The sequence below is a fragment of the Rosa rugosa genome, chromosome 6, assembly GCF_958449725.1.
Source record: "Rosa rugosa chromosome 6, drRosRugo1.1, whole genome shotgun sequence".
Classification (NCBI taxonomy): domain Eukaryota; kingdom Viridiplantae; phylum Streptophyta; class Magnoliopsida; order Rosales; family Rosaceae; genus Rosa; species Rosa rugosa.
This window is the reverse complement of record NC_084825.1, coordinates 23,961,090-23,979,592: the sequence shown is the minus strand read 5'-3', so window position 1 is coordinate 23,979,592 and position 18,503 is coordinate 23,961,090. Positions and strand designations below refer to the sequence as shown.

At 38.0% G+C, this 18,503-nt stretch overlaps 1 protein-coding gene and 1 pseudogene across 1 annotated transcript; both read left to right on the top strand.

Annotated features, from left to right (window-relative positions):
• The first annotated feature begins 11,814 nt into the window (after positions 1-11,814).
• Positions 11,815-14,780, top strand: LOC133715614 (protein NRT1/ PTR FAMILY 8.1-like; annotated as a pseudogene).
• Positions 14,781-15,479: 699 nt separating this feature from the next.
• Positions 15,480-18,270, top strand: LOC133717557 (pentatricopeptide repeat-containing protein At3g03580-like). The gene is made up of 3 exons (XM_062144278.1): positions 15,480-16,662; positions 17,014-17,717; positions 17,960-18,270. Exon 1 carries the CDS (start codon positions 15,547-15,549, stop codon positions 16,537-16,539), a length of 993 nt encoding a protein of 330 aa, XP_062000262.1. The 5' UTR covers positions 15,480-15,546; the 3' UTR covers positions 16,540-16,662; positions 17,014-17,717; positions 17,960-18,270.
• The last annotated feature ends 233 nt before the right edge of the window (positions 18,271-18,503 follow it).

The following is an 18,503-nucleotide window of genomic DNA, read 5'->3' as shown; positions in this document are numbered from 1 at the left end:
TTTTATGCAACATAGTGCTTATTATTTTTGTATATTGCCCTGTTGGGAAGAGTGATAAAAGGGGAATTTGATTTAAATGTTGCTCTTAAGACCCTCGATCTTTTCTCCAAGTAATTTCCTTCACTCTCAAATGTTGTTATTCAATTCAGTAGTCATACAGACTGATAAGATTTCTTTCACTGTTCATTGCGGTGTTAAACTCTTTCTAACCTTGTTTTGTCATCTAGATACTTCTCAATGCCTTACTCACTCCCCCAACTTGATATGGTTGCGGTTCCTGAATTTTCTGGTGGGGCCATGGAGAATTATGGTTTGATCACATACCGTGAAAATGAACTGCTTTTTGTTTCCTGAGTGGAAAGTTTGGTCTCAATTTAGGTACAATTATGGCCACTGATATTTTGTTTCCTGAGTGGAAAGTTTGGTCTCAATTTCTTCAACAAACTACTGGTGGACTAATTATGGATGCGCTGGAACATTCACATCCAATTCAGGTAACAATCAAATACTAATGTTAATATTTGCAAAAAATGCTCTGGAATTCATAAAAGATAGACTGTCTGTCTGTTCATATGCTGCAAGGAAAAAATATATATTTTCACTTGAATTATAACACTGCTTATCACTCCTATATATTTCAGATCCTGTAAATAGATAATTTTGATCCATCATCTATTAATATACTGTTCTGCATAATGTCAGGTAGAGGTACACCACGCACGTTCAGTTCTTGAAATATTTGATGCTATCGGGTATAAAAAGGGATCTGCTGTTATACGAATGTTGCAGGCTTATCTTGGTGATGATATATTCCAGGTACAAAATTAACGTCCTTAAGTTACAGAAACCTTTGCACCAATAACTGTCACGCCCCGAATTTTGAATAAAAAAAATTCAAATCCGAAACGCGAGAACAAACACAAGAAAACACATATAGAAAATTTTTCATTAAAACTAAGCAACAAACAAACTGAACTCACAATGTCAACACCGACTCGTTCTCTAGAGTCAAATATCACATCACCAAGTGTTTACAAATTAAACCGAATAATAATTCAATAAGTAAACGCACTCTCTACACTCACAACACAGCGGAAGACTAGAACCAAGATACCATACTACGTCCAAGCTACGACAGTAACAAAACCTCAGCTTCGATGATGATTACACTGACCTGCATAATAAACCTTACACCATAGAATAGTGCACCGGGTTGAATAAAACAAACCCGGTAAGCTTTTCAGCCCGTATGAGTAAACTCAATTAAAATGACTCACGTCACTCATGTTTATAATTTCTCAGCTCGTGAGATAATTAAAGCAACAATATTTAATTTCACAAAACACAACCAAACATCAAGTTCATATCATATCATATCATCACAACGACAAATCACACTCACTTCCCCTCAACATGAAGCATTTGTCAAAACGATGACCTCACATCTCATTTCCCAATCACTACAGATCCCACAACTGTACCCACAATAAGAATTAAGCAAAATCAGTAATCCCTGCATAGAAACTTAGTTCAGGAGATCACATGAAAACAAACAAAAGAAATCATATAAATCCCTGCATAGAGTTTAGTTCAGGAATTTACATTAAAACAAACAATACAAAAAGCTGTAATCCCTGCATATAACTTAGTTCAGTAGATTACATTAAAACAAACAATTCAAAAGACAGTAATCCCTGCATATGACTTAGTTCAGGAGATTACAATTAAATCAACCATAGAATTCATAGAAATCCAAATCTCACGTAAACACAAACGAAAAACCACAAAAACCTTCCCTGAACTACGACAGACTCGAGCTCAACTGAATCGTAACCTGTCACCTCTGCCGAGGTTCAACCTTACTACCAAATTTCAGACCCTTCGGTCCTTAGAATAGAAATCCAGGTTACCACTGTAACCTTCAAACTTCAGACCCTTCGGTCCTCAGAAAAGAAATCCAGGTTACCACTGTAACCTTCAAACTTCAGACCTTTCGGTCCTCAGAATAGAAATCCAGGTTACCACTGTAACCTTCAAACTTCAGACCCTTCGGTCCTCAGAATAGAAATCCAGGTTACCACTGTAACCTTCAAACTTCAGACCTTTCAGTCCTCAGAATACAACCTTTTAAGGAAATCCCACACGACTCACAATGTCACATCACATTTTCAATTCACTCTTTCAACAATATAACCATCAAACATATACATATCACAACGCCACTCCATCCATATATATATTCCACGTAAATATATATATACGTAATCATTCACGCAGGAATGACCACTAATACCAACTATAGTTTTATAAATTAACTACTCGAAAATCATTTTATATCAAAACCAAGTTTTAACTTACCCATGAACCGTTGTCGATCAAGTTCATATATTTTAAAACAAAAATTGGTTTCGAAAATGATTTAACAATTAAACAAGTAATTCCGAGTAATAAATAATTCGTTCGTAAATGAACCACGTGAGATTTACTCACCTCCAAATCCTGCTGCGTCTTCTCTAACAGCCAAGATACTATTCACAATCGTCCGCCAACTCAAACCATCAATCACCTAACCAAATACGATAATTATCTTAGCGCACAAATCAAAAAACGCACTTAAACGACGATCCCACGGTCGAATCCTCATCCATGACCACACAAAGTCATCGGAACAGCTCTACGATCAACATATCACAATTTGAAGAAAATCTGACGGTCGGATCCTCACGGATCGCAAACCGAAGATAACTCGTAAAACAATAAATCTAGCATGCATCAACCTTTTTTCCAAAATAACCTTATAATATATCAAAATGATCGTAACGATGCGTAGATGCATAAATTGAAAACAGAACCCAAAAATATGGTCTGACGCGCCACCACAAGCGACGGGTCAGCAGGCGGTCAACGCCGGGTCAACCACCTCCGATGCAAAAGTCGTCAACTACAAACTTGTTCAAAATGAAGAGATGAGCCACTTTCATACCTGAAGCTAAGTCTGGATCGGCTTAGATCGTCCTAGATCAAGCCTGGAAGTTGGATTAATCTCTGCCGTCTGATCAAGATTCCAGATCCAACCAGAACCGTTAAAAGCTTCAAACCTTGATCAATCACTCCTCATGCAAAATCGTCCTACAAGGTAGGTATGAGGATGATCAGGGGGAAGAGACGATCCCAGAACCGTGAAGAAATCGGCCGGGAAGTCGCCGGAGATCGGAAACCGGTCGGGTCCCGATCGGCTCAACTCTGATCATCGATCTCGGTCTGGGGGCGACGGCGGGGCGAGCTGACACCACAGAGAGGACGATCAGGCCGAGCCGAGTCAGTCTGGTCCGGGTCCGCGGCCGGAGGACGTGCGACGGAGCCGAAAAACACTGGTCGAGTCGACGGAGACCCGTCGGTTCTGAGGAGGTGCGAAGGAGAGAGAAGAGAGAAAAGCCGGGGGCCAAAACACAAAAACTGGAAATTTTGGGATTTAATGAAAAATCCGGAATTTTCTCCTATTTATAGAAATTTTCCCAAATTTCAATCGCTCATAACTTTCTCATACGAACTCCGATTTTCGCGTTCCACATGTCCACGAACTCGTGTCGACGCGCTCTACGACTTTCGTGAAGGAAGTTCTCACAGAATCTAAACGTATAAAAAGTCAAACTTCGTAACCCCCTAAAACGTGCACTTCGAATAATTATTCGTCCGAAAATAATTTCACTCCACCCTCGAACCACGAAATCGTACAAACGAACACCTTATTAATCCCTGGAAACATTTAGGAATTAATAACAAATTTCCGAGGTCTTACATTCTACCCTCCTTAAAGAAATTTCGTCCCGAAATTTAAGCACACTACCCAAAAATCAGGTAAGGCTAACTCGTTCTCAAATCCAGTCCACGCTCTCCTGTATGTAATGCTCTCGTCATTAAGCCTCCACCAGATATTGAGCAAGTCAATATCCCTCGATCCAAGTTGCTAAGTTGTCCCGTCTGGAAAAACAAGCCAATCATCCACAAGGGCCGCATCAATACCCTTTCCAACAATACCACAATCAAACACACTGGATCCAATATAGTCTCCATCTTCATCATAGTCACATCAATATGTTCCACACAACAGGAACACCAGGAGATAAGGCAAAGCTAATCGTCGAATCTCCACCCTTCACTGAAAACGCAACAGGTCCAACAGACCTCAGTCTGCAAAACTACGGCTCTATGTACAAACTACACAAGAGTCCAGAATCCTGTTATCAGAACAGTATCTGCATCATTACATCAATAATGTAACCCCAGCATTACAAGAATTGAAAATGAAACCTGTCATTGTAATTACAATCAAAGTGGTATAGATCCCCTACTACCACAACAATGACCATACTCACACATAAATCAACACATAACATTACACACATAATCATTGTCACACAGACCACCACCCAGTACTGCCACACAAGCACTACAAGTACTGCCATAAAAGCTGCTACAAAAGCACTACTGGCACTGCCACAAAGGCTGCCACACAAGCACTGCTACAAAAGCTGCTACAAAAGGCACTGCCACAAAGGCTGCCACAAAAGCATTTCACTACCTAAACAACACTATAGTGAAACCATTCCAACTCACAAGGGATTGTTTCACCAATCAAAACTACACCAAGGTCTCAATCACCATCAAAATAAGGCATGCACAATCACTCATCAATTCCTACAATCTCATAACCAAAATCACAGTAAGGTTTAGCCTCAGCTAACCTACACATAAGTCATCACAAAGCATTCCACAAACATAATCAGCATTGCCGAAATCTCTACTACAACAAAAATCAGAGAAGCAGCATTCTACAATCATTCTCAATACCTAACCAAGAACTCAAACCACACACAAGGTCAGCATAGATACCTCAGTGTCACCTTAAACATATAATAGTATGCTGAAAAAGGTCCACTAAGACATCACGCAATTAAACAAGATGACTATCCCCTGATAACCACCTTCCACCCAATACCTCTGCCAATCCAACTTAGGAAGGCACAACTACACTCGATCAAACACTTGTACCGACTTTAGATACAAGCATAGGTCAAACGCCATGACCCTAACAACCAAACAACTACTCCGCACATAAGGATACGATTTTCCATGAAAACCATCCTCAACCACGCCACCAGAGTCTAATCTAGAGGTTCCCATTCCTCAAAAGACTACAACTCAAATAAGCTACACCAAGCTCCTACACTTCACTTACAGAGCCGACCTATGCTCTGATGACTTAACATTCTAGACGACACCTAACACTCCACATACCCAATGACTATGTCAATACCGAAGATTATATGATGGGGATCCGCTGCAGACGGGCCATCACTCGAGTAGTACTGACTGTCACCAAATATGTACCTTACGCTCTGATACCAAACTGTCACGCCCCGAATTTCGAATAAAGAAAATTAAAATCCGAAACGCGAGAACAAACACAAGAAAACACATATAGAAAATTTTTCATTAAAACTAAGCAACAAACAAACTGAACTCACAATGTCAACACCGACTCGTTCTCTAGAGTCAAATATCACATCACCAAGTGTTTACAAATTAAACCGAATAATAATTCAATAAGTAAACGCACCCTCTACACTCACAACACAGCGGAAGACTAGAACCAAGATACCATACTACGTCCAAGCTACGACAGCAACAAAACCTCAGCTTCGATGATGATTACACTGACCTGCACAATAAACCCTACACCATAGAATAGTGCACCGAGTTGAATAAAACAAACCCGGTAAGCTTTTCGGCCCGTATGAGTAAACTCAATTAAAATGACTCACATCACTCATGCTTATAATTTCTCAGCTTGTGAGATAATTAAAGCAACAATATTTAATTTCACAAAACACAACCAAACATCAAGTTCAAATCATATCATATCATCACAACGACAAATCACACTCACTTCCCCTCAACATGAAGCATTTGTCAAAACGATGACCTCACAACTCATTTCCCAATCACTACAGATCACAACCCACAACTGTACCCTCAATAAGAATTAAGCAAAATCAGTAATCCCTGCATAGAAACTTAGTTCAGGAGATCACATGAAAACAAACAAAAGAAATCATATAAATCCCTACATAGAGTTTAGTTCAGGAATTTACATTAAAACAAACAATACAAAAAGCGGTAATCCCTGCATATAACTTAGTTCAGAAGATTACATGAAAACAAACAATTCAAAAGACAGTAATCCCTGCATATGACTTAGTTCAGGAGATTACAATTAAATCAACAATAGAATTCATAGAAATCCAAATCTCACGTAAACACAAACGCAAATCCACAAAAACCTTCCCTGAACAACGATAGACTCGAGCTCAACTGAATCGTAACCTGTCACCTCTGCCGAGGTTCAACCTTACGACCAAACTTCAGACCCTTCGGTCCTCAGAATAGAAATCCAGGTTACCACTGTAACCTTCAAACTTCAGACCTTTCGATCCTCAGAATCGAAATCCAGGTTACCACTGTAACCTTCAAACTTCAGACCCTTCGGTCCTCAGAATAGAAATCCAGGTTACCACTGTAACCTTCAAACTTCAGACCTTTCAGTCCTCAGAATACAACCTTTTAAGGAAATCCCACACGACTCACAATGTCACATCACATTTTCAATTCACTCTTTCAACAATATAACCATCAAACATATACATATCACAACGCCACTCCATCCATATATATATTCCACGTAAATATATATATACGTAGTCATTCACGCAGGAATGACCACTAATACCAACTATAGTTTTATAAATTAACTACTTGAAAATCATTTTATATCAAAACCAAGTTTTAACTTACCCATGAACCGTTGTCGATCAAGTTCATATATTTTAAAACAAAAATTGGTTTCGAAAATGATTTAACAATTAAACAAGTAATTCCGAGTAATAAATAAATCGTTCGAAAATGAACCACGTGAGATTTACTCACCTCCAAATCCTGCTGCGTCTTCTCTAACAGCCAAGATACGATTCACAATCGTCCGCCAACTCAAACCATCAATCACCTAACCAAATACGATAATTAACTTAGCGCACAAATCAAAAAACGCATTTAAACGACGATCCCACGGTCGAATCGTCATCCATGACCACAAAAAGTCATCGGAACAGCTCTACGATCAACATATCACAATTTGAAGTAAATTTGACGGTCGGATCCTCACGGATCGCAAACCGAAGATAACTCGTGAAACCGTAAATCTAGCATGCATCAACCTTTTTTCCAAAATAACCTTATAATATATCAAAACGATCGTAACGATGCGTAGATGCAGAAACTGAAAACAGAACCCAAAAATATGGTCTGACGCGCCGCCACGCACCACCACAAGCGACCGGTCAGCAGGCGGTCAACGGCGGCGGTCAACGCCGGGTCAACCACCTCCGATGCAAAAGTCGTCAACTACAAACTTGTTCAAAATGAAGAGATGAGCCACTTTCATACCTGAAGCTAAGTTTGGATCGGCTTAGATCATCTTAGATCAAGCCTGGAAGTTGGATTAATCTCTGTCGTCTGATCAAGATTCCAGATCCAACCGGAACTGTCAAAAGCTTCAAACCTTGATCAATCACTCCTCATGCAAAATCGTCCTACAAGGTAGGTATGAGGATGATCAGGGGGAAGAGACGATCCCAAAACCATGAAGAAATCGGTCGGGAAGTCGCCGGAGATCGAAAACTGGTCGGGTCCCGATCGGCTCAACTGTGATCATCGATCTCGGTCTGGGGGCGACGGCGGGGCGAGCTGACACCACAGAGAGGACGATCAGGCCGAGCCGAGTCGGTCTGGTCCGGGTCCGCGGCCGGTGGACGTGCGACGGAGCCGGAAAACACGGGTCGGGTCGACGGAGGCCCGTCGGTTCTGAGGAGGCGCGGAGGAGAGAGAAGAGAGAAAAGCCGGGGGCCAAACACAAAAACTGGAAATTTTGGGATTTAATGAAAAATCCGGAATTTTCTCCTATTTATAGAAATTTCCCCAAATTTCAATCGCACATAACTTTCTCATACGAACTCCGATTTTCGCGTTCCACATGTCCACGAACTCGTATCGACGCGCTCTACGACTTTCGTGAAGGAAGTTCTCACAGAATCTAAACGTATAAAAATTCAAACTTCGTAACCCCGTAAAACGTGCACTTCGAATAATTATTCGTCCGAAAATAATTCCACTCCACCCTCAAACCACGAAATCGTACAAACGAACACCTTATTAATCCCAGGAAACATTTAGGAATTAATAACAAATTTCCGAGGTCTTACAATAACTTCATGTTTTCATAGTGAATATCATATGTGGAAATGCTCTTCTAATCACTCAGCGTGTTATGAAGTCATTCTAGGTTGCTGGCGATGTTACAAAGATTGATATTCTGAAAGTCACCCTCATGTTGAGAAATGGAAGACCAAGAACCAAGGCAAACTGAAAGAGCAAAAGAAGCCTAAACTTAGCCTAGAGTGTACAAACAGGCAGTCCATTTCTACTATTAAATTTTCAAGCTTCGGTACTCCACATGAAAGCTATGGAAACTATAACCATGGTACTTGTCACGCTCCAAACTCTACCCATGTGCTAAATAAGGTATCCTCACAGTAGTGTCACGCTGCTACTGTTTTGCTTCAGTTCAGGGTCAAAGTTTTCCCATTTACCCAAGTTCAAGATCAATAAAACCTTGGGGTCAAACTTCCAGTACTGCTAGCTATTTTGCTATGTTGTTTACTTGGTTGCTCGGATTGTGTAGTGGTTCTAGTTTATTAGCTTGTAGTACTGCATGCATATATTTTGCTGGCTGCCCAGATTAGTAGATATGGGCCATTTTGGACTGATGCTCATGATTAGGTTTGTGTACATGAGACAATGATGGATTCATGGAAATTACAATAAATGATTTTGGATGTGGATTTTATGGTTTCATGAATAGGCAATTTTAATTTCCAAATGCATGCATACCAATTGCAATAGGGACTACTAATATGTGTTCTTTCAAATTGCAAGCTACAACAAAAGCACACCAAAATGTGTGGTTGCAGCTGCACAAAAACAACACAAAAACCAATTAGAAGTTTATTGTCTTTTTGTCATTGGGACAACATAAAATTGTAGTCTAAATGGAAAAACGACAACATAAATTAGATGAAAGTGTTGGCTAAAGCGTATAACAACAAATAAGTGTGGTTGGACTTGATCACAGACAATATAAAAAATCTAATATTTGTGGTCCTTTTTATATTTAGACCACAAATATTTGTCGTCTAAATAATCTCAAACGACAGTAAATTGTCGTCGTAATGAGACTGACATAACAGAAAGAATATGATATCTATTGTCTAAACCATTTCCCAACATCACATACGTATAATTTCAAAGCCTTTCACACAACACTTAAATGTCATACAAACCTACTCTAGAACAACACTTAATTGTCCTCTGATGCTCTTTACGACCACATATAATTGTCGTTTAAAGTAAATTAGCACAACCTTTAATTGTTGTTGTATGAGAGAAGACACTACATACGAGTCTTCATATTTCTTATTTAAGGGCATTCAGACCACACAAATAAGTCTTGCAAATATGCTTCACACAATAGTATTTAAAAAAGACTGTGGTTGTTTTGTTTATCAGACAATACAAAACTGTTGTTTGAATGCTTTTAAAGATACAGATCACAATGTTCCCAAAATGCAAAACTCATCAGACAACACAAGACTTTTATTTTTTTATGTCGTCTGATGCCCCCAAGAGACGACACCGTACTAGACGACATATTTTGGTTCGTTCAGACGACAGAACTGTTCTGTCGTCTGAAGGCCTTTTTGGCATAGTGGGAGCTGTTTCATAGCCACAATCATGGTGAAAAGGAGGATGACATTTTGTCAATCGATATCCTTTAATTATATGTTTTTTGTTCAAATTATAGAATATAAAACAATTTACCAAAATAAATGAAACAACAGATCGACATGTATTTGCACCCTGAAAAGGCTGTGAATTTAGACATAAAAATTTGTTATTAATTGGCAAATGTGGACATGTTTCAACCATTTTAACCCTGAAAAAAATTTAGTTGTGCCTCTTTTCGCACAATATAAAATTTCAGGATGCATGTAGATACAAAATATTTTAGATATTGAAGTTGCTGAAGTTTTGTTGCCCTTGACCTCACATACATTGTCCGATGTCTGTTTAATACACCTATCAAAGTAGACATGTTTGATATTCCAGAGGTTCCTATGAAGGATGACTAATTTTCTGATAGGTATGATATTTGTTCATGTTGGAATGTTCTTTCGCTCTGGATTTGTTATATTATGTATTACTAACCTGGGTTGCAGGTAGAATGGCCAAATGAAATACCTGGATCGATATTGGCACAAGGGAGAAAAGCATAGTATGAGACAGAAAATGTGGATTATTTTTGTACCGGAGTTTGGAGTTTGGCACCACCATTTTTTCAATGATTATATTTTTATCAGTTCAGATGGTTTGTAGCAGCCGAAAATATCCCATGACTGTAGGATTAGGCAGTTTAGGTACTAACAACTGATGCTCGAGTTTTTGTCTAAAATTTTAGATTTCATTGTATTTGGTAAGTAAATAAAAAGCAACTTTAGTTGAAAATTACAAGTCATTGGCAGCAAATTTTAGGAGCAACCCAAATGTTACTTTTAGAAGCTGCTTTCGATCAAAACACGCTCATAAGTTGTTTAATGTACTAACAACAATTTTAAAAGTATTGTTTACCAAACACAAAACTGTTTTAATTCACAGCTGATTATTTTCACAACACAGCTAGTATTTTTTTTTTTTTAAAAGTTACAGCAATAATCCCAAAGAGCCCTAAATCCTTAAAAGATTGGAGAAAAAGAAAGTGTGCTTAGATGCTAATAGTTTTAAGAATCGTATATATAACTACTAGCCTTCTTGCACGCATCTTTCATGCATTCACGAAATATTCTTGTTTTTTTCCACATCAATTATCCCCGATTTCTTTATACTATTTTTTGAAATTAATTAAAAAAAGATGGAGGTCCAAATATCAAATTTAGAGGTCTAACTAGAACAACCCTTTTGAAATCTCAAATAATTTCCTAACATTAGAGTAAGCCTCAGCTTTAAAAGTGCAAATTATTTTGAAGAGAGGATTCCACAAATGGTCACTCAACCATGACTCATTTGACATTTTGGTCACTCACCTTTCAAATATATCATTTTGGTCACTCAACTATTACTTTGTCAATCACATTAGTCACCTAAAGGGCATTTTATCTCACTTTAATCACTTCTCCCAATCATTCTAACACAGATTTCTCAATTTTTCACAATATATTGATTGAATGAAAATATCATTAATATTGTGGCAAATAATTTTTTTAATAAAAAAAATTTAATTAAGTGACTAAAGTGAATAACAAAGTTAAAGTTGAGTTACCAAATTGATATATTTAAAAGGTGAGTGACTAAAGTGTCGAATAGATAAAAATTCAGTGACAATTTGTGATATTCTCTCTATTTTAAATAGTGAAAGAGGATGAAAATTATTGTTAATTATTATATTTGGGTCCTTCAAATATAACCAACAAGAAATGATCATTTTTTTAATTTTATTTATTTATTTATTTATTTTTGTTTCAGTGAATTTGGTTAATTAATAATTAATCATGCACGTACAGATTCAGTTTCTAGTAAACAAGTGTACATTATTTGCAAAACTTGGACTCTTCTCAATTTTTTTTTTTTGAGAATATGGACATTCTTCTCATTTATTTCTTGGTGACAAGTGAAAACAGATCATTGAGGAATCATTGTCTCGTCATTTGCTCAAACCTTTCCCCATATCTCCCTCATAAATAAAAGCTCGCAGAATTAATGGGCTGTATCTCACTTTCTCTGGTATGTGTTTTTGATCTGGGTAAAACTACTTCTTTGCTTAATGCATGTTCTCTTATCAAACAAGATTGGTACTGATATATAATTCTCTGTTTGATTTCAGTTTCTGGGTATTAGCTGATTCTCAAATTTGAGAAGGGTTTTAGTGCTTGACAGAGTATATAAGCCATGGCAGAAGATTATGTATACTTACAAGGTGGGAGAGTTGGAGGACCCATTGCAGAAGATGATTTATACACCAAAGATGGGACAGTGGATTACAGAGGGAACCCGGCTAACAAAAATGTCACAGGAACCTGGAAGGCATGCCCTTTTATTCTAGGTACTAATTCAAGATCGATCCTTTGTATTATAGGCCCTTCCCTTATGTTTTAGGTACTTAAATTTTTTGGGTTTGATTTGATTTTTCAATAGGGAATGAATTGTGTGAAAGATTGGCATCTATGGGATGAGTGCAAATCTGGTGCTTTATTTCAAGAATCATCTACACCAGAGCAGTGCTGCTGCAGCTAAAAGTATCTCAAATTGGACTGGAACATGCTACCTCACCCCCCTTGATTGGTGCATTTCTGGCTGATGCTTATTTGGGAAGATACAAGACCATTGCCTCTTTCACAATCATCTATGTCATTGTAAGTTCCTACTTTGCCTTAAATTTCATATATACTACGTATTCGTATACTTGATGAACCAACATGTTTGACTTGAACTGAACATTTTATAGTGGGGGCATTATTCTGGGAATTTGTAGTTTGCTTCTCAATTGAATCCCAAGTGCACCTTGTACTTAACTAGCTTGTACCAAAATTCTACAAAATGTGACCCTTATTATTGACATTTTGAAAATAGCCAAACACCCTTCAGAGATTTGTAGTTCTATTTTAGACCATTTATTTTGAACCAAAGTCAGGGTTCAAGTCCTGCACAGCAAGTATTCGAGCACTACTTGATGTGGTTTGACCATTGCTTGATGCGTTTTGAGCACTATTGAAATGGTGTCAGAGCTTAACATGATGGTTACATCCTTAAGACAGAAAAAAAGTGGTTACTAGTCTTCAATATTGCAAAAAATGACTAGTTTGGAAACTATATGGTTTATGGAGCCTTTTTTTGTTGGTATACTCTCCCTTGTAAGAAACTCATGAGTTAATTATCTGCATAGGGGATGGCTCTCTTGACAATGTCCACATCAGTCCCAGGCCTGAAACCTACCTGTGTTTCGAAAGATGACTGCTATGCAACTGCTGGACAATCTGCAGCCTGCTTTGTGGCATTGTACCTTGTAGCTTTGGCAACTGGTGGGATTAAGCCTTGTGTCTCAGCTTATGGAGCAGATCAGTTTGACGAGGATGATGAGATTGAAAAGAAGCACAAGAGTTCTTTGTTCAACTGGTTCTATTTTGTCATCAACATCGGTGCTTTGATTGCTAGTTCATTGCTGGTATGGATACAAACCAACATTGGTTGGGAATGGGGTTTCGGCATACCAGCAGTTGCCATGGCAATTGCTGTAGTGAGTTTCTTTTCGGGTACTAGGATATACCGGAACCAGAACCCAGGAGGTAGCCCAATAACCCGAATAGTTCAGGTGGTGGTGGCATCTGTGAGAAAATACAAGGTGAAAGTACCTGAAGACAAGTCCCTTTTCTATGAGACCGCAGATGCAGAGTCTGCTATCAAAGGAAGCCGCAAGCTTGAACACACAAATGAGTTTAGGTTTGTTTCTAAATTGGAAATCTTGGATTATTTGATGACATACAAGATCCATGTATTTAAGCAACTCACAATTGAGGTTAAGGCTTAGTAGAGATGAGCAATCAAACTACTTCGGTATTTTGTTGATTTGTATTTTTTCTGCTCAGGTTTTTTGACAAAGCAGTTGTGGAGCTACCAACAGACAACATAAAGGGATTCATAGACCCGTGGAGACTTTGTACAGTTACCCAAGTAGAGGAGCTAAAATCAATCATAAGGTTGCTTCCTGTTTGGGCCACTGGTATTATCTTTGCTGCGGTCTTCAGTCAGATGAGCAACTTCTTTGTGTTGCAAGGCAGCCTTATGGATCTTCATGTTGGCTCCTCTAGCTTTGAGATTCCAGCAGCCTCCCTGTCTGTATTCGATACCCTTAGTGTTATTGTTTGGATCCCAATCTATGATCGACTCATTGTCCCATTTACTAGAAAATTCACATGTCACAAGAATGGCATAACTTCACTCCAGAGGATGGGAATTGGTCTCTTCATTTCCATATTCTCCATGATATATGCTGCAATTCTAGAATATATCAGACTCCAAAAGGTTTGAGAGCACAACTATTATGACCTTGACCATATGCCCATGTCTGTTTTTTGGCAAGTGCCTCAGTATTTCCTAATAGGTGCTGCAGAAGTCTTCACAGTCATTGGACAGGTTGACTTTTTCTACGATCAAGCACCTGATGCCATGAGAAGCTTGTCTTCTGCTCTCGCACTCTCCACTGTTGCATTAGGAAACTACTTCAACTCTCTGCTTGTCACCATTGTTTCCAACGTGACGACAAAGAACAATAAGCCGGGATGGATACCAGACAATTTGAACTACGGTCACCTCGATTATTTCTTTTATTTTCTCGCAGTGCTGAGTGTTCTGAACCTAGGAGCTTTTATGTTAATTTCCAAGTGGTACACATATAAAAAGACTATGGGAACTCTGCGTTGATGGCTACAAAGAAAATGGTTTCTGCTGCCTATACGGGCTTATAGCTTTTACTATGTTACTTGAAAGTCTTTAGTCTGTTTGTGTAAGGAGCATGGACAGTGTATCCCAGTAGGTTAAGAGACTAGATTTTTTTTTTTTTTTTTTTGAACAATAAAATCCAATTACAAACTAGATACAAATTCTGATCAAAACGTAACAAGGACAGCATGGGAAGGGGAACTATTACACCATACATAAATTTGACTGATGTTCTGACCTATATGTGCAAAGTGATCAGTCACCACATACATGGAATGAAATGTTAATAAAACGAGTCTCTAAAGAGTAAAAACTAGAATGGCTCTAAACACGTGAAGGAAGAAAATGTTGATAAAATTAGTCTCCAAAAATTAGTAGAGACTAGAATGATACACAAGAGACCGGTGTATTAAAGAATGGAAGTTTTTCCATGCACCGGCGATGGAAGTGATACAGGACTTATTACGTAATTTCAACCCTTAATAAATAAAAAGTGTATTTAATGTTATTCAACTGGTCATTTGTGTTGGTGTAAATGCACATTGGTGTTCTGAATCATCTCCCGTTAAAGAATTACTTTCCACTTTTCATTTCACTCTGAAATTTTATAAAACGACAGCGTTTTTGGAAAGAGAAGACTTATAATCCAGGATCCACTTTTCATTTCGGCATTCTTTTTCGAACTCAAATGAGAACTACGAACGTAAGCAGCTTCTATGGTCTTAGCAAACAAGTTGTCTATTCAATGTTCTCAAAATCTCTGTCTTCCAGTAAAACTAGAAGAGAAGTACACAAACTCCACTCACTGATCAGACACCTGATTCTGTGAGTTGTGTGACGATCCTGTCTGTCTATACTCAACTCAGACATGTGGACCAGGGGAAAATGATCCACTGTGATATAGTGAAACTGGGATTTGATTCAGATGTTATTGTCAACAATGTTCTTGTCGATTTTTATGCTAAATGTGGCAAAATACAAGATGCACTAAAAGTATTTGACAGCATGACAGCACGTGATGTTGTAACATGGAATAGCATAATTTCTGCATGCACTCATAATGAAGACTGTAGTTTAGGTTTTAGAATGATTCTTAGAATGAGAAATGAGGGAGTGATGCCTGACGCAGCAACAATGTTAGGCATCTTACCAGCGTGTTCCTTACTTGCTGCCAAGCAAAAAGGACAAGAGATCCATGGCTGCATTTTCAGGTTAGGATTTCATTCAGATGTTCCGGTTGGGAATGCACTAATCGAAATGTACTCTAGTTGTGGTAGCTTGGAAAGCTCCATACGAATATTTGAGCAAATGTACATAAAGGATGTGGTGACATGGACTTCGTTGATCTCTGCATATGGGACATATGGTGAAGGTGAGAAAGCATTGAGAGCTTTTGAAGAAATGGAAGCAACTGGTGTTCTTCCTGATCATCTAGCTTTTCTAGCCGTCATATATGCTTGTAGCCATTCAGGTTTGGTAGAAGACGGTCTGGCTTACTTTGACCGAATGAAGAAACACTACAAAGTTGAGCCTAGGATGGAGCACTATGCTTGTGTAGTTGACCTTCTATCCCGCTCTGGGCTATTAGCTCAAGCTGAGGACTTTATCCATACAATGCCGATGAAGGCTGATGCAAGTATATGGGGTTCTTTACTTAGTGCTTGCCGAGAAAATGGAGAAGAAAAGATAGCTGCACATGTCTCAGAGCAGATTGTTCAATTGAATTCTTATGACACGGGGTATCATGTTTTGGTGTCGAATGTATATGCAGCTTTAGGGAAGTGGGATAAAGTGAGAATGATGAGGAAACACATGAAAGCTAAAGGACTCACAAAAGATCCTGGATTTAGCTGGATGGAGATTCAAAAGAAGGGCTGAGGTTGTCTTTTGTAGTTGTAGGTTTGCTGGGCAAGCAAGGGTTTGATGATTTGTGATTCATCTCACTTCTGAGAAGGATGAGAAGAAAGACATTATAAGAGAGGGATAGGCTGGCCATATCAGGTAATGATTGATGAGTAACCCTTTTCCTTTTGAATTGGAAATCTACAAATTTTTAAAGAAAATGTTCTTCTGGATAGATGTCTCAATTTGAACACGTTTAAATTGTTTCTAACACGTTTTTTTATTTTTTATTTCTTGATTCTCATTCACCCTATTCTTCAAAGCACATACACAAGCAGGCGCGCGCACACACACACACACGCACGCACGCATGCGCGCACACACACAAAAGACACCTTCGTGGTATTTTCAGTGAATGCTGAGGTTATCATTCATGCTCTTACAAGATAGAGCCTGTTTTTCTTGTTTGATTAACATCGTTGAGTTCTTGTCTTTCATCATATGGTGTAGGTCCAATGTTTCAAGGAGATTTACCAGACTGATTTGAGGTTAGAGCTTATAGTGTGCTTGAAGAGCAAAAAATTATTCACTCCTACCTTTCCTTTGAAATACGTAGAAGAGAGAGAAAAAATTAAAGAACCTCAAATTCCTAAATCCTACCCAGTGAATGATTCTTTAATATTGCTTGTCTAAACTCTAGTAAAGTCGGCATCTTAGCTTTGTTTCCAGAAATTACGATGGTAAGTTAATAGTTTTGATATTCTTTAAGAAGCTGCATAATTCTGGCTTTAGTACTTTTTGACCGGTGGTTTCCATCAATCGACAAAATTTTGCCAAATCACTCATTTACTTCTCATGTAGTTATCTGATTGCATGATTTATGTGTTGCTGCAGATAGGGCTAGGTTCTGAAAGGTTGAGATCTGGGCCTGTAATTGATGTACCAGCGCCAGTACTCTTGTGGCTTAGGTCTGATATGATTGGGAACAGTTTTGTGTGTACTTCTAAAAGAGCAGGACCTGTCATTTTTTTAACGTGCTTTAAATTTCAATTGTTGGCATTGATTTTCATTCTTGATATTTACTATAAAGATATTTTTATTTTGCTGAGTATTATAATACTTATTAATACTTTGTCTTTTACTGTTGGTTCTTAGGATGTTGAAACCGAATAAGACATCTGCCAATGACAGGAAGAGGAAGTTATCAATGACAGGTACTACTATCCCTTAGCTTGAATAATTTCTCAAGTCTTTTTGGATAAATTTCTAGTAGGATTATATCTCTTGGTCGAGTCTCTTCATTGCCAGAATGTTGTTGTGGTTTCTTTTGCATTTGATACTAGTACTATTAGGATTTCATGGCTTATTAATTAGTGAGTTGTTGTTGACGTTTTGGTGATGGAAAAGTCCTGGAAACGTTTGCAAAATAAGTTGAAAAGTGTGTAGTTATATGCAGCTGTGTGATTTGGAACGGTATTGAAAACAGATGAACTGGAAGCCAAGTTTGCGGCCTATGGAAAAGCAATATGTGTCCGCCGTGTGATAATGGTATCCCACGAAATGGATGCTGAAGAGGAGTAACATGAAGAGGATTTTGGCTATATGCGTTAAGCTTATTAGGTTTTCGTGAGTTACTATTTATTAGGACGTTGTCTATGGTTATTCACACATGGATGCTCTTAATTAGTTGCAGAATTGTATTTCTAGCTTCCTTGTGAAAGTGCTCAACTTCTTCATATTAGATGGAGTTGAAAAAATGTTGATGGTGTGGCTCTATTTATCTCTACATTAACCATAATAAATTTGTTATTAATTTATTTGTATATAATAGGGTTTGTCGCCTACTATTATTTAATAATTTATTGAAAATAAAAATAAAATTTAAAAATTATTAAAAATTTAAGAATAAAAAGAGATAGAGTGAGTTTCGTCTCCTATTTGTCTAATTGGCCCATTAAATTTGAAAAAGAAAATTGAAAACAAAGGAGACGGAGTGAGTT